The sequence below is a fragment of the Nomascus leucogenys genome, chromosome 4 (assembly GCF_006542625.1).
Source record: "Nomascus leucogenys isolate Asia chromosome 4, Asia_NLE_v1, whole genome shotgun sequence".
NCBI lineage: Eukaryota > Metazoa > Chordata > Mammalia > Primates > Hylobatidae > Nomascus > Nomascus leucogenys.
The window spans coordinates 85,016,310-85,032,707 of NC_044384.1; the positions used below are offsets into that span (position 1 = coordinate 85,016,310).

Genomic DNA, 16,398 nt, shown 5'->3' on the forward strand with positions numbered 1-16,398 from the left:
TGCGCCCGGCCACCATTGGAATTTTAGAGCCTAAAGTATGGTGAAGGGGGATTTAGGAAGCAGAGCTTTGTTTCTGGTTTAGCCAGTAGCCCCATGTGGCCTCAGGCACTGTGCCTTCCCGAGCTTCAGTTTCACCCCTGTGAAGTGGGTGATCTCCATGTCCTCCAGCCTTTTCAGTTCCCAGACAGAAAGAGCATGAGGACTCCATGAGGGGCTCAGTAGCCAAGTGAGGGGAGTTGATGGAGCCCTTTCTGGAGGGAGTGGGGAGGCGACTATTGGGAGTAAATTGTGTTTCCCTACTGGAGGTGGTGACAGATGGGTGGGGCCCAGGGTCTAGGTTGTAAAGGAGGGCTGTGGAGCTTCTGGGAAATCTGGACCGGAAATGTTGGGACGAGAAAGGGCTGCAGAGGCTGGATGCAGGGGTGGGTGGAAGGGCTGTGGGCAAGGGGGCCCATTTGGAGGCTGTGGCTGCTCTTCCAGGTGGAAGGCCCAGATGGCCCAAAGAGCAGAGACAAGGACCCCTGGCCTCAGGCCAGCAGGAGGGGCGATCGGCCATCAGTGGGGACTGCGGAAGGGTAGAGCAGGGAGATGTGGATCAGGCAGGGCTCGGGAAGCTTGGAGCAAGCGCTGGCTCCTGCACCCCGGTGACAGACATCCCCATACATCTCTGGATGAACTTGGAAGTGGCCTCACACCTTCAAAGGCAGAGACCCTGGTGGCCACTGTTTTTTGGTGGGCGCTGGTGTGTGAGCTGAAAGCCTTTGTCCCTCCTGGATTGAGGCATTGAGTCCTGGGTCCAGAGCAGTGGTGGCATGGGGCAGCCTGGAGTTTGAGGGGCTGGACTGCTGCACTTGGTCTTTCTGCCAACCCCTGGTGAGGTCACTGCGCCCCAGGGATACAGCGACGGACAAGTCTGCAGCCCCTGTGGGTGGCAGCAGCGAGGAATGTCAGGTAGTGATCAGCCTGTGAAGGCAAACAGATGTGGCGCCATCAGGGTGATGGAAAATTTTGAGGAAGGGCTGCCATAGTTAGGGGTCCAGGGAAGGTGGCCCTTGAACTTAGACCTGAATCAGCCAGCCATGGGAGGATCTGGGAAAAAGGAGTCCAGGAAAAGAAGAACAGCAAGCGCAGAGGCCCTGGCACAAGCAAGCTGGGGATGATTTAAGGAGATTTAAGAAGGCCAAGGTGGCAGGAGCAGAGCGGGAGAGGCAGTGAGAGAGGAGATAAGGTGGGAGGGCCAGGCAGGAGCTGGGTTGCATGTGGGCCACAGAGGTGCAGAGCTTGCAGGATGGAAGGTCAGCTGGAGCTCCTCGGAGGTGTCGGAGGTGGGGAGTGACAATGGGGAGGCCCAGGCTCTGGCAGTGGGAGGGCAAGGCAGCCCCTCGGGCCTCTGGGCCCCAGTTGCCAATTTCCGGTTCTGCTTCCTGATGGCACTGAGGGTTCCTTTGTGCCCCAGCACCTTCCATCGGCCAAGCCTCCAGCTTCAGCTTGCCCTGGGGCTGCAGTGAACAGTTAGTGGCTGGCTCTGCCTGGAGCCAGACCCCCGTCGCTTGCTGTGTGACTGTGGACAAGGAACTTGACCTCTCTGAGGCTTATTTGCTCTATAGGTGAAATGGGGGATAGGGTTATTGCAGAGTAAATGGCTCTGGACCCTTGGCACCTGCTGAGTTACTGTTGGTTGCGACTGTCGTCATGCTATGCAGTGTGATAGGTGGGAGGGCAGCCGCTGGACTAGCTGGAGGCTGCATGGGCCGCTCCCCATCTCGTCCTGCAGAGGTGCAGCTGAAACCCAAGCATCAGCCCTACAAGCTGGGACGCCAGTGGCCGGAGCTGCTGCTGCGCTTCACCAGTGCCCCGGACGACGACGTGGCCATGGGTCAGTGCTGCTGCCTGTCTGTCCTTGCCTCGGGACCACCTGAGTCTACAGCTCTGGCTCCCAGCCCATCCAGGGCCCTGCCGGCAAGGAGCTGCCCTGGCTGAGGGGCAGGGCCTGCATCACCCCCAGGCTCTGTCAGCCACCCCTGGCAGGGGAGGAAGGGGTCCCTGAGAGAAGCCCCAGTTGGGGGTGGGCTGGGAGCTGCCGGGGCACGTTGGGATGAGCTGCGCACTCCACCCGCTGCACGGCCCTCTGGTTTTCTCAGCCCTGGTGGGTGAGGTTGGAGGCCAGGGCCTGGGCCAGTCGGGAGAGGGGAGGGTTAAGCAGAGTGGTGATGCCCGGCAGTGACCCAGCCTCTCTCCCCAGATGAGCCTTTCCTGCAGTTCCGAAGGAACGTGTTCTTCCCAAAGCGGCGGGAGCTCCAGGTGAGGCAGGAGCCCTGGTGGCCCCACCAGGCCCTGCCCCTCGTGCCCAGCCTCCCTGTCCCTAGACCCCTGGACATTCGTACCTTGCCCCAGCCCAGCTAAGCAGCTCTCCCTGCCCCAGCCCAGCTGAGCGGCTGTCCCTGCCACACCCGCCTGCAGATCCGCGATGAGGAGGTCTTGCGGCTGCTCTATGAGGAGGCCAAGGGCAACGTGCTGGCTGCACGGTACCCGTGCGACGTGGAGGACTGCGAGGCTCTGGGCGCCCTGGTGTGCCGCGTGCAGCTCGGGCCCTACCAGCCCGGCCGGCCGGCAGCCTGCGACCTGAGGTGAGGGCCTGTGTGACTTGAGGCGGGGGCGCTGGGTGGGGGAGTTTGTCCTTGGAATTGAACTTATAAGCAGTCTTCAGTTTCGCAAGGTGGGGGCAGGGTCCTGGAGTCAGGAGGCCTCAACCCCGCAGGCTCACTCTGGCCCTAGGCAGTTGCTCCGCCCCTCAGCCTCCTTTTCCTCACCTGCCCTGGGCTGGAGCCTCAGGTGAAGTGAAGTCTGGGAGAAGAATCTGGAGCCCTGCCTCCTGCCGGCCAGGGTCAGAGGAGCTGGGCTTTTGGAGTCACAGCCAGAGACCACCCAGATACTGATCCTTTGTCAGCAGTAACAGGCCAGCTTAGTTTCAGACTCCTGGGATGTTCACCAGGCGGTCGGCAAGCTGGCTGTCCACCTCCCAGCCCTCTCCAGGAGCCGAGTTCTCTGCTGTGTAAATTAGCAGGGCCTTGGGTGGCGAGGATTGAGTCTGCCCTGCCAAAGCCCAGGCCAGTCTCTGGTCTCCACGGAGGATTATCCCGAGGTTTAGAAATAATTCCAGTGAAGGGGCCGTGTGGTGGCTCACGCCTGTAATCTCAACACTTTGGGAGGCCAAGGCAGGCAAATCGCTTAAGGTCAGGAGTATGAGACCAGCCTGGCCAACATGGTGAAACCCCATCTCTACTAAAAACACAATAAGTAGCCGGGTGCGGTGGCGCACACCTGTAATCCCAGCTGTTCGGGAGGCTGAGGCAGGAGAATCACTTGAACCTGGGAGGTGGAGGTTGCAGTGAGCCAAGGGCGTGTCCCCACACTCCAGTCTGGGTGACGGAGTGAGACTCTGTCTTAAAAAAAAAAAAAAAGGCCGGGCGCGGTGGCTCACGCTTGTAATCCCAGCGCTTCGGGAGGCCGAGGCGGGCGGATCACGAGGTCAGGAGATCGAGACCACGGTGAAACCCCGTCTCTACTAAAAATACAAAAAAATTAGCCGGGTGCGGTGGCGGGTGCCTGTAGTCCCAGCCACTCGGAGAGGCTGAGGCAGGAGAATGGCGTGAACCTGGGACGCGGAGCTTGCAGTGAGCCGAGATTGCGCCACTGCACTCCAGCCTGGGCGACAGAGCAAGACTCCGTCTCAAAAAAAAAAAAAAAAAAAAGCCGGCTGTGGTGGCTCATGCCTGTAATCCCAACACTTTGGGAGGCTGAGGCGCGCAGATCACCTGAGGTCAGGAGTTCAAGACCAGCCTCAACATGGAGAAACCCCGTCTCTACTAAAAATACAAAATTAGCCAGGCATGGTGGTGCATGCCCGTAATCCCAGCTACTCGGGAGGCTGAGGCAGGAGAATTGCTTGAACTTAGGAGTTGGAGGTTGCAGTGAGCCGAGATCGTGCCATTGCACTCCAGCCTGGGCAACAAGAGCAAAACTCCATCTCAAAAAAGAAAAAAAAGGACTGAGCGCTCCAACTGCAGCTTATCTGATGGCCGGTCCACAGCCCACAGCGTACCCGCTGCCTAAGGTGCGGAACTAACTGCAGTTATGCCAGGGCCTCTCCTGCTTCGTGTGGGGCGTGGGAGATCCCCTTTCTTTTGTGAGCCTGTGCTAGTTGTAGGTTGGCGTTTTCATGTTTTTATCTGGCAGAACAAAGCATTGAGGCATTAAAACCCCTGCACCAGTTTTGGTTATAAAAGTTCCACCAGTTCAGAAATCCCAACGGTCCTGACTTGGTGACACAGATGTTGCTCTGAAACCCTCCTGCTGCAGTCTGATTCTAGGCAGGTGGGGGCTCTCTGCTCGGCCTCCAGACCTTCCCTCAGCCTCTCACCTCTGCTGTGAGCTGCAGACCTGGGCCCACCTCCTGGGCCTCCTTCACTCGCCTGGCTGCCCTGTGTGTCTGTGTGCCCTTGCAGGTGGGGGTCGGGGACCTCTGCAGTGCCGGGCACACTGCGGGTGCTCAGGGTGGTGGGTTCCTTCCCTTCTGGGGGTGAAGAGGGGCCTGGTGATTCCCTGTGTCTGTCCCTTTGGCTCCTATGAGTTTCCTGGGTGGGTACATGGTAGCCAACCAGGCAGGAGGCAGGAAGGGTTGGGAGACAGGACCAGGCCCCATGGGAGCCCTTGGTGCACATGGGGCTGCAATGCAGAGGCTGCCGGCTAAGGCAGGACTGGTGGGAAGTGCAGGAAGGTGGGGCCCGGGTTCCTGTTCCTGGCGGGAGATGCAGCCATCTGGAGCCGCAGGATGAGCCTTTGGCTTCAGATGGTGACCCCGGGTCAGACAGGCAGAGGGACAGCCCAGGTGGGCCTCATAGGGAGCCGCATCACAGTCCTTGGCCTGCACTTGGAGAGCTTGTCAGGTTTTAGGGCCGGGAGAGCCCACCCGGGACAGGTGGGGGTGTCACCATCCCCACCCTGCAGAGGAAGCAGGCGCAGGACAGGAGGTGCCTCTTACCAGCTGTACAGCTGCTCACGGCAGAGGCAGACAGGCTGGCCCTGGAGTCTGCCCTTCGGAGAGGGGCCAAGAACTGAAACCCCTCTGTCTGGTGCCTGGGTCTCCCCTCGTGGGCTCCTTACCCAGTCTCTGACTTGGAAGTAGATGTGTGTCTGCTTCCTCCAGGCAGCTGTGCTTCCCCCGCCCTCCCCCATGAGTCTGGCGCCTCTGGTTGGGCCGCTAGCACCCGTCTTCCTTCCTCCACAGGGAGAAGCTGGACTCCTTCCTCCCTGCCCACCTCTGTAAGCGGAGCCAGGGTCTCTTTGCTGCCCTCCGGGGCCGTGGGGCCAGGGCCGGGCTGGGCGAGCAGGGCCTGCTGAACGCCTACCGCCAGGTGCAGGAGGTCAGCAGTGACAGCGGGTGCGAGGCCGCCCTGGGCACCCACTACCACGCCTACCTCCTCAAGTGCCACGAGCTGCCCTTCTATGGGTAAGAGACACAGCCCCGCGGTCCCCCACCCCCTCCGCAGGCTGACCTTGGGCTTTGCTAGCACAGCTGCCAGTGAGCCCACCTCTGCTCCAGCTGAGCTGTGTTCCCATGAAATGGTGTCTTGTCACGAGCACCTCAGGCCCCACCGTTCCAAGCTGGGCACCTGTCCTCCCCTTCCTCCTGTCGGGCTGGGACACCTTGGATGGGTCCTCTCCTACCTGGCACAGTCACCTGGTCACTGGCCTGGCCGACCTCGCCTTCAGCCAGCTGTCTCTGTCACGCAGTTGGTGTCTAACAAACAGCTCTGTGTACCTACTGCACGCACGCTCCCTGGGCACTGGAGGTCCCTCTGAGCCAGAGACACCGTGCCCCTGCCTGGTGAAGCTGATGTTCTAGTGGAGAGAGACGAGAACACAGAGGTTGAGGAGAGCCTGTCATTGGGCACAGGCGGCAGCCAGGAGACCAGAGGGTGGGGTGTGGCTTGGGCCTTGTGGTCAGAACAGGTGAGATGGTCAGATGCAGGACGTTCTGAGGGCAGAGTGACAGGATTTGCCAGATGGATGTGCAGTGGATGAAGCGAAGGAGAAGAGGCAGAGAGGACTGGCCTAAGCCCCTGGCAGATGGCGTTGTCATCTGCTGAGCTGGGGGCGGCGCTGTGGAGCCGTCAGGGAAAGTTTAGGAATTTGGTTTTTTGTTTTTGTTTTGAGACAGGGTGTTGCTCTGTCACTCAGGTTGGAGTGCAGTGGCACAATCATAGCTCACTGCAGGCTCGACCTCCTGGGCTCAAGCAAGCCTCCTGAGTTGCTGGGACCACAGGTGTGCAGCACCATGCCCGGCTAATTTTTTTTTTTTTTTTGAGATGGAGTATCGCTCTTGTTGCCAGGCTGGAGTGCAATACCATGATCTCGTCTCACTGCAACCTCTGCCTCCCGGGTTCAAGCGATTCTCCTGCCTTAGCCTCCCAAATAGCTGGGACTACAGGCATGCACCACCATGCCCAGCTAATTTTTGTATTTTTAGTAGAGATGGGGTTTCACCATGTTGGCCAGGCTGATCTCGAACTCCTCACCTCAGGTGATATGCCTGCCTTGGCTTCCCAAAGTGCTGGGAGCCACCACGCCTGGCCTAATTTTTGTATTTTTTTAGAGACAGGGTTTTGCCTGTTGGCCAGGCTGGTCTGGAACCCTGGGGTCAAGTGATGCTCCCACCTCAGCCTCCCGCAGCACTGGGATCATAGGCATGAGCTACCGTGCCTGGCTGGGAGCTTGCTTTGGACATGTTGACTTTGAGACGCTTGTTAGATGCCCCACTGGTGACTTTGAGTGGGCATCTGGTGTCTAGCGCAGTCTGAACTGGAGCTCGTATTTGGCAAATCCTATGCATATGGATGGCACCTGAAGCCTGGAGAGATGCTGGGAGGCAAGTGTGGGCCAGGTGAGGAGGGGCTCTGGGCCCCCCAGCAAGGCAGGAGGGCTCTACCCGCAGCAGCTCCTAGCGCATGTCCCATTTGTCCTCCCGGCAGCTGGTGATGGATGTGGGCTCCAGTCTGGTGGGCGATCGTGAGCAGGGATAGAGACAGCGAGTGTGGCCGGCTGTCACAACTCTGCTGTAAAATGGGGTCAAGAAATGGGTCTTGTAGTGGTTTTGAGGGGGAGGTGACAGCCCACGTGTGCTGACCGGCAGGTGGCCCTCTCCTGGCTGCTTCGGTTTCCTCAGTGAAATCAGATGGCTTGCCATCAGCTGAGCTTGGGGGACAGAAGTCTGCTAGAGGAGGCTGGAGTGGGATAGCCCCAGGAATTCAAGGTGGCCCGTGCTGGTTTCCAGCCCCATCCCGTAGCATGGAGAGAGCGGGGTTTAACTTGGGCTCTGGCTCAGTGGGTGGTGTGGGCAAGGGTGAGCCCAAGGGATGGGAGAAGGCGAGGCTGCAGGAGGGACAGGTGGCAGCTCTTCTCAGTGTTTTTCTTTTTTTTTGAGATGGAGTCTCGCTTTGTTGCCCAGGCTGGAGTGCAGTGGCGTGATCTTGGCTCACTGTGAGCTCTGCCTCCCGGGTTCACGCCATTCTCCTGCCTCAGCCTCCCGAGTAGCTGAGACTACAGGTGTCCGTCACCACACCCGGCTAATTTTTTTTGTATTTTTAATAGAGACGGGGTTTCACTGTGTTAGCCAGGATGGTCTCGATCTCCTGACCTCATGATCTGCCTGCCTCAGCCTCCCAAAGTGCTGAGATTACAGGCGTGAGCCACCACGCCCAGCCTCTTTTCAGTTTTGAGCCCTGGAACCACTCCCCTCGCCTCCTCATGCTTCCCAGCAGGTCCCTGCTGCTGAAAGGTCTCCGCCCGGACAGCGGTCAGCAGCCCTGACCCCCAGACCAAGTGCCAAGCCCACATGACTGGCTTTGGTCCACACCTGGGGCCACATGCTTCCCTCCGCCTGCAGCGCCCACCCTTCTCTGTGCCATCAGGCCCTTCTCCCTCCAGTCGCACACTGCCAGCTCAGATGCTGCCTCCCCTACAATGCCTCCCCTTCATCCCACCTCCGTTTCTCCCTTCCCTGGGGCAGGTTTCAGTCATCCAAACAGCAGAAGTTTCTCAGGGCCCAGGTTGGGGCCTTGAGCAGCCTCCCTCAGCATTTCTGGTGCTGGCCAGAGCCTGACCCCAGTCCCCTCCCCAGGTGTGCCTTCTTCCACGGTGAGGTTGACAAGCCGGCCCAAGGCTTTTTGCACCGGGGTGGGCGCAAGCCAGTTTCTGTGGCCATCAGTCTGGAAGGCGTGCACGTCATCGACAGCAGAGAGAAGGTACTGCTCCCAGCTCCTCCAGGGTGGAGAGGATGGGAGGGGGCTCCTGACTCAGGTCTTCCTGGTTCCTCTGGGCCTTTGGCAGCCTGGGGGCAAGGTGGGTGGACTATTTGGGAGGGACCCTGCCTCCCTGGGATGTCCTTGTAGCCCCTGAGGGTGATCCTGGGTCCTCTTGCCCAACATGCTAGGCTGTGGTGTGGCCGGGGCAGGGGAGGCCGCAGCTGGGACTTCCACTCCTGAGTGGAGGGAGGGCAGCAGGGCCTGGTGCTCCAGAAGACCCCGCGACGGGAGCCCTCTTGGGCTGACCATGTCCTCTTCTCCCTGCGTTTGGCGGCCAGCCCTGGGTAGAGAGCCGCATCAGCAGCCAGCCCCGTGGGGCAGATTACCTGTCCCTGGGCGGAAATTTGCTCCTAAACCAGCAGAAGAGTTTTGGCCTCTGGTTGTCCCAGAAGAGGGACCCCAGCCCCTGCTGCCATCTGTGTCCTGGGAGGCAGGGCCCAGCTCAGCCTCATGCTAGATGCCACCCCCGACCTCACAGAAGAGACTCCACTTCCCCATCCGCCTCCTTCCCCACGTGCCTCCCCAGCTGTCAGGGGCTTGGCCCGCTGGTGGGACTGTTGTGGGAGAGGGGATCTCAGCCTCCCTGGACTGCAGCCCCCGGGAGGCTCTGATGAAAGCTGAGGCTCTCTCCTTAGAGAAACACATGAACAAATGTAGACCCAGCCTTGGAGAGGCACACGCCCTGGCCAGGTGTCCCCTCCTGGTGGTGTCTGAGTGGGATGGGGTGGGGAGCAGACCTCTGCCCAGGGGTCAAGCCTGGCTCTGTGTCTCCTGCTGGCCAGCACGTCCTGCTGGGCCTGCGCTTCCAGGAGCTGTCGTGGGACCACACCTCCCCCGAGGAGGAGGAGCCCATCCTGTGGCTGGAGTTCGACGGGGACAGCGAGGGCACACCTGTCAACAAGCTCCTCAAGATCTACTCCAAGCAGGTAGTGCGGGTGGTGCCTGCACACGGGTCGGGAGGCTGGGCCCAGGTGCCCCAGGTCCCAGACAATTAGAGGCACCAGGCTGGCGGGGAAGGAGGTGAGAAGCTCCCTTGGGCCTGAGGATGAAAGCGGCCTGGGCACAAGGGGTGCCTTGACTCCTGCTGACGCGGAGCCACCCTGGGAGGTCAGGAGGCCTGGTCTGCAGACTCCACGCCGGTGGTGGTGGCAGCTGTGGGGTTCGGGCAGCTGTTTGTTGAGGGCTAGCCGAGTGCTTTGAGATCAACCTGCACCCTCCCCTCCTGTCCCCAGTACCAGTGCTGTTGTGACCCTATTCACAGTCGCCTGCGGTGGGCGTGGAAGCGTTGGGCCTCTCCAAGCCTGTGTTTGATTTTCCCTATTCAGCGTGTTTTACTCAGCACTGAGCACCTCTTCTACCCCAGCCTTCCTCCCCTGCCCCTTCCTTTCCCACTTGGGTCACATCAGAGGCCCGTCCCTGCCACAGGGCCCTTTCAGGACTGTTCCCACCCTTTTCTCCTTTCATCTCGGGTCTCTCTGGATCCTTCATCCCACACCTCTCCGGCTTCCTTTTGGTGCCCTTCCCCACCTTCACCCCTCCCTTCGCAGCCAGACCCCACCCCTGCACCTCCCACGCTGGGGGCTGCTTCTAGCCCCATCGGCCTCTGCTTTGCCACAGGAGGGCCCCCTTCCCCTTCTCAGCTTAAACCACATGCTCCTAAAAGCTTCTTTCTGCCCCCACCAGCCACCTCCTCCCCCAGCTTCCCTTGCTGCTCCCCATTTTCCTGGCCCCCCTCGAGGGCACTCCTCTGCCTGCCTCATGGCTTTGAACTCCAAGATATTCTCACCTTTATGTTCAAAGTTCACAATTTTCTTTCTTTTTTTTTTTTTTTGAGACGAAGACTGGTTTATGCTTTGTTTCCTAAGAAATTTTGCCTAACCCAAGACCACAAAGATATTCTCACGTTTTCTTGTAGAAGTTGTATAAATTTAAGCCTCCCAGCCATCCCAAAGTCGATATTTTACATCAGGTGTGATATACAGGTCAATGTTAATGTTCGTGTTTACAGATTCTCAATTGTTTCGGTGTTGTTTGTTGAAAAGACATTGAATTGGCTGGGCATGGTGGATCACGCCTGTAATCCCAGCACTTTGGGAAGCCAAGGTGGGTGGATCTCTTTAGGCCCGCAGCTCAAGACCAGCCTGGCCAACAAGGCAAAACCCCCATCTCTACGAAAAATACAAAAAATTGGCCAGGTGTGGTGGCACATGCCCGTAATCCCAGCTACTACTTGGGAGACTGAGGCACGAGAATCACTTGAACCAGGGAGGCAGAGATTGTGGTGAGCCAAGATGGTGCCACTGCACTCCAGCCTAGGCAACAGAGTGAGACTCTGTCTCAAAAAAAAAAAAAAGAAAAGAAAAAAAGACATTAAATTGCCCTGACATCTTTGTTGAAAATCAGTTGGCTGTGCGTGTGTGGGTCTGCTTCTGGATTCCCTCTTCTAAACCACTGATCTATGTGTGTCTTTCACTAAGAATCACACTGTATATTGATTTTTGAACCTTTATAATAAGTCTTGAAATCAGGTAGTCTGATGTCCAGAACTTTGTTCTTTTTAAAATGGTTTCCATAGAAGTTTTAGAATCAGCTTGTTGATTTGTAGCACGCTCCCCATCCACCCCCCAAAAAAAGGCTGCCTAGGATTTTTATTGAGATTGCATTGATTGCTTTGGAGGTAATTGACCTCTTAAGTCTTCCAGTCCATTTATTTCTGTATCTCCATTTATTTGTCTCTGATTTATTTCATTAACATTTTATAGTTTTCAGCATACAAAGCTTCTGCATCTTTTGTTAGATTTATCCATTTATTTTTTTTTCTTTTGGTGCTACTGTAAATGGCACTGTTTTTAATTTCAATTTCCAATTGATCATTTCCTTATATAGAAATATAATTTTTTTTTTTTTTTTTTTTTAAACACTCTTGCTCTGTCACCCAGACTGGGGTGCAGTGGTGCAATCATAGCTCACTGCATCCTCGACCTCTGGGCTCAAGCTATCATCCCAAGCCACAGGTGTGCACCACCATGCCAGGCTAACTTTATTTTATTATATTTGTAGAGACAAGGTCTCACTGTGTTGCCCAGGCTAATCTTGAACTCCTGGGCTCAAGTGATTCTCCCACCTTGGCCTCCCAAAGTGCTGGGATTACAGGCATGAGCCCCTGTGTCTGCCTGGGACTTTTGTTTGTTTGTTTGCTGTTTTTGTTTTGAGACTGAGTCTCGCTCTGTCGCTCAGGCTGGAGTGCAATGGCGCGATCCCAGCTCACTGCAACCTTCGCCTCCTAGGTTCAAGCAATTCTCTCACCTCGGCCTCTTGAGTAGCTGGGATTACAGGAGCCTGCCACCATGCCCAGCTAATTTTTGTATTTTTAGTAGAGATGGGTTTTCACCATGTTGGCCAGGCTGGTCTCAAACTCCTGACCTCAGGTGATCCACCCGCCTCGGCCTCCCAAAGTGCTGGGATTACAGGCGTGAGCCACGGCACCCGGCCTGGCCTGGGACTTTCTACGTGGACAGTCGTGTGGTCTGTGAGTGGGGACAGCTGGGTCTCACTTTCCAATCTGTGTGCCTCTTGCTTGCCTTGCCTGACAGCGCTTCTGACCCCCAGTGTAGGATGGATAGGTGTGCGCAGGCGTCCCTGACGCATCCGGCCTGAGAGACAACATTGTCTTTCACTGAATAAGTGGGATTTCGCTGTGGCTTCTTCAGAGATGCGCTTCATCAGGTTGAGGAAGTTCCTTTCTGACCCTGGCTTGCTGAGTTTTATCTTGGACGGATGTTCAGCGGAGCTTCCTCTTTCGGCTGCATTTGAACGGCAGGCTCCCTGAGCCTCAGAGGCATGTTGCTGTGCAGGAGTTTTTGTTCTAGGGAACTTAGTAGGCTTCCCAGTTGTGGTTGCAGCTCAGGACTCTGTCCCCACCGGCTGCCGTCCCCTCGCCGGCCCACTGCCCTTTGGCTGGTGGAGTCCACTCAGTGAGGAGAGGAGTGTGGGTGGACTGAGCTGAGGACAGGGAGCGTGGAGAGCCCACCAGGCCTCTGCTCTGTCTTCTGGGCCGAGCAGCAGTGCCCCCCCTCCCCACCCAGAGGGATTGTAGCTGCCCTGTGGAGAGGCAGGAGCCAGGCCAGTCTCCGTAGGGCCACTCCCAGCATCTGACCCAGCCCCACCAGTCAGGAGCACAGGTGGCCATTCCTGTCTACTTGGCCTCACCTTATCCCAGCCCTGCAGCAGTGCCTGGCACGTGGGAGGCACTCAGGAAATACCTGTGTCCTGACTAAGGGGCGCCACCCTCGATACCCTCTGTCTGCGACTCCCTCAGACCCCTGAGGGCCCTGTCCTTGGTGCCCAGCTGTGCCCGCTGGCACCTGGCTACTGCATCTTTTCTGTCAGTGTGCCTCATGCTTCACACGTGTTGAGTAGGAGTCACTTTTGAAGAATGTGCTGGCGGGGAGCCGCCCGCCCCTGCCCCGGTGACATCGCGCCCCTTCCTCCTGGCTGCAGGTTTTCCCTCCCAGCCAGCACCACCCGCCTCCCTGCCCTGCTTCCCCACTCTTCATACTCTGCAGCAGCTGGGCTCCCTACCTCCTCCCTCCCCACCTGCTTCTGCCCATGGAGTCAGCCTTCCTGGGCTGTGCCTTCTGACTAGAATGTTCTTTCTTTCCCACCCAAACTCCCAGATCTGGGGACCCCTCCTCATCCACCAGGACTCACCTTCATAGTCACCCAAGTGGGACACCTCCCCTGCCTCCCCACTGCCTCCCTCCTGAGTGATGTATGTCCCCTCCCCTGCTTCCCCAACCAGAGAGCAGAGCTCATTTCAGGCTCAGCAACAGGCATGGAAGAGGGGCCTGGCCAGGCCTCACGCTGCCCCCTCCTCCCCAGGCTGAACTGATGAGCAGCCTCATTGAGTACTGCATCGAACTGAGCCAGGCGGTGGAGCCTGCAGGCCCCCAGGACAGTGCGACTGGCTCGCCCTCGGACCCCAGCTCCTCGCCGGCTCCTGCTCAGCGCCCCAAGCTGCGGAGGCAGGGCAGTGTGGTGTCCAGCCGGATCCAGCATCTCTCCACTATTGACTACGTGGAGGACGGTGAGCAGCCCTTCTGTGCACATGCACACACAAACACACATACACATGCACACGCCAGGGGGAGTTCCTGAGGACAGGGCATTGCAGAGCAGCTCCAGACCCAGTGTGAGCTGGCCTCCATCTCAGGACCCAGCTGTGAGCAGGGCGAGCCCGGGCCTTGGCCATAGTGCCTTTCCTATCCCTTCTCAGTGCTGCGTCACAGACGTGTTCTGCTGCATTGTCCAGGATGTGATCCGGGAAACTACTCAACATCTGTTATTAAAGTGTTGGGTAGGTGGGGCACGGTGGCTCACTCCTGTAATCCCAGCACTTTGGGAGGCTGAGGCGGGAGGATCACCTGAGGTCAGGAGTTCAAGACCAGGCTGGCCAACATGGTGAAACCCTGTCTCCACTAAAAATACAAAAAAATTAGCGAGGTGTGTGGCGGGCGCCTGTAATTCCAGCTACTCGGGAGGCTGAAGCAGGAAAAATGCTTGAACCCGGGAGGCAGAGGTTGCAGTGAGCTGAGATTGCATATTGCACTCCCGCCTGGGAGACAGTAAGACTCCGTCTCAAAAATAAATAAATAAATAATTAAAGTGTTGGGTAAATCACTGCTGTGACCACATCCTGGGGTGTTCAGTGCAGCTGGTAAAAATACCCAGGCCGGGCGCAGTGTCTCACACCTGTAATCCCAGTACTTTGGGAGGCCAAGACAAAGAGGATCGCTTGAGCCCAGGAGTTCAAGACCAGCCTGGACAACAGAGGTGAGACCCTGTCTGTACAAAATAAACTTAGCTGAGCACGGTGGTATATGCCTGTAGTCTCACCTTCTTGGGAGGCTGATGAGGCAGGAGTATCTCTGAGAGCAGGAGTTGGAGGTTTGCAGTGAGCTACGATTGCACCATTGTACTCCAGCCTGGGTGACAACAATGAGACCGTATATATATATAATTTTTTTAATTAATTAATTTATTTATTTACTTTTGAGACAGAGTCTCGCTCTGTTGCCCAGGCTGGAGTGCAGTGGCGTGATCTCGGCTCACTGCAACTTCTGCCTCCCCAGTTCTAGGGTTCTAGTGATTCTCCTGCTTCAACCTCCTGAGTAGCTGGGACTACAGGTGTGTGCCACCACACCCAGCTAAATTTTTTTTTTTTTTTTTTTTGAGACGGAGTCTCGCTCTGTCGTCCAGGCTGGAGTGCAGTGGGCGCGATCTCGGCTCACTGCAAGCTCCACCTCCCGGGTTCACGCCATTCTCCTGCCTCAGCCTCCTGAGTAGCTGGGACTACAGGCGCCCACCACCACGCCTGGCTACTTTTTCGTATTTTTAGTAGAGACGGGGTTTTACCGTGTTAGCCAGGATGGTCTCGATCTCCTGACCTTGTGGTCCGCCCGCCTTGACCTCCCAAAGTGCTGGGATTACAGGCGTGAGCCACTGCGCCCGACCCTAATTTTTTGTGTTTTTAGTAGAGATGGGGTTTCACCGTGTTAGCCAGGATGGTCTCAATCTCCTGACCTTGTGATCTACCTGCCTTGGTCTCACAAAGTGCTGGGATTACAGGCGTGAAACACCATGCCCAGCCCAAGACCTTATTTTTAAAAAGGAATATCCTGGCTGGGCGCAGTGGCTCACGCCTGTAATCCTAGCACTTTGGAAGGCCAAGGCGGGAGGATCACCTGAGGTCGGGAGTTCGAGACCAGCCTGACCAACATGGAGAAACCTCATCTCTACTAAAAATACAAAATTAGCTGGGCGTGGTGGTGGTCGCCTGCAGTCCCAGCTACTTGGGAGGCTGAAAGCAGGAGAATCGCTTGAACCCAGGAGGCAGAGGTTGAGGTAAGCCAAGATTATGCCACTGCACTCCAGCCTGGGCAACAAGAATGAAACTCCGTCTCAAATAAATAAATAAATAATATAAAGGAATACCCTAAATGCATCTTGTATCAGATCCTGGAACAGAGAACATTTGTGGAAAAACTATTGAAGTCCAAAACTATTTTAGTTAACAGATACTGTGTCAGTGTTCATTCCTTAGCTTTGATGTGGTGACAGAACATGCTGTCATTGGGAGAAGTTGTGGTGGTATTCTGGAACTCTCTACACCTTTACAGCTTTCCTAGAAATCTAGAGTTATCCCATGATAAAAAGTTTTTTAATGCAGTAACAAAGATCTACATTTATTTATTATTTATTTATTTATTTTGAGATGGAGTCTCGTTCTGTCACCCAGGCTGGAGTGCAATGGCGTGATCTTGGCTGACTGCAACCTCCACACCCTGGGTTCAAGCAATTTTCCTGCCTCAGCCTCCTGAGTAGCTGGGATTACAGGGGTGAGCTACCACGCCCAGCTAAGTTTTGTATTTTTAGTAGAGACGGAGTTTTGCCATGTTGGCCAGGCTGGTCTCAAACTCCTGACCTCAAGTGATCTGCTCACCTTGGACTAGCAAAGTGCTGGGATTACAGTGTGAGCCACCACACGCAGCCAAAGATCTACATTTTACATGGCAAGATGTTCACAAACGAATACTCAGTAAAAAGAAATGGCCGGGCATGGTGGCTCACACCTGTAATCCCAGCACTTTGGGAGGCTGAGGCGGGCAGATCATGAGGTCAGGAGATTGAGACCATCCTGACTAACACGGTGAAACCCTGTCTTTACTTAAAAAAAAAAAATACAGGCCAGGCGCGGTGGCTCACGCTTGTAATCCCAGCACTTTGGGAGGCCGAGGCGGGCGGATCACGAGGTCAGGAGATTGAGACCACAGTGAAACCCCGTCTCTACTAAAAATACAAAAAATTAGCCAGGCGTGGTGGCGGGCACCTGTAGTCCCAGCTACTCAGAGAGGCTGAGGCAGGAGAATGGCGTGAACCCGGGAGGCGGAGCTTGCAGTGAGCCGAGATTGCGCCACTGCACTCCAGCCTGGGCAACAGAGCGAGACTCCGTTTCAAAAAAAAAAAAAAAAAAAGA

General features: G+C 56.6%; 1 protein-coding gene across 2 annotated transcripts in view; it reads left to right on the top strand.

Annotated features, from left to right (window-relative positions):
• The window catches only part of FRMD8 (FERM domain containing 8), a 28,101-nt gene that overhangs the window by 5,204 nt on the left and 6,499 nt on the right, over nucleotides 1-16,398 (top strand). Inside the window, exons 4-10 of one of the 2 annotated variants that reach the window (XM_030811191.1) lie at nucleotides 1,775-1,876; nucleotides 2,243-2,301; nucleotides 2,461-2,627; nucleotides 5,288-5,509; nucleotides 8,180-8,303; nucleotides 9,146-9,289; nucleotides 13,245-13,449. In XM_030811191.1, the coding sequence (XP_030667051.1) occupies nucleotides 1,775-1,876; nucleotides 2,243-2,301; nucleotides 2,461-2,627; nucleotides 5,288-5,509; nucleotides 8,180-8,303; nucleotides 9,146-9,289; nucleotides 13,245-13,449 (1,023 nt within the window). The remainder of the gene's footprint in view (nucleotides 1-1,774; nucleotides 1,877-2,242; nucleotides 2,302-2,460; nucleotides 2,628-5,287; nucleotides 5,510-8,179; nucleotides 8,304-9,145; nucleotides 9,290-13,244; nucleotides 13,450-16,398) is intronic. The other variant, XM_030811192.1, reaches the window with a different exon arrangement.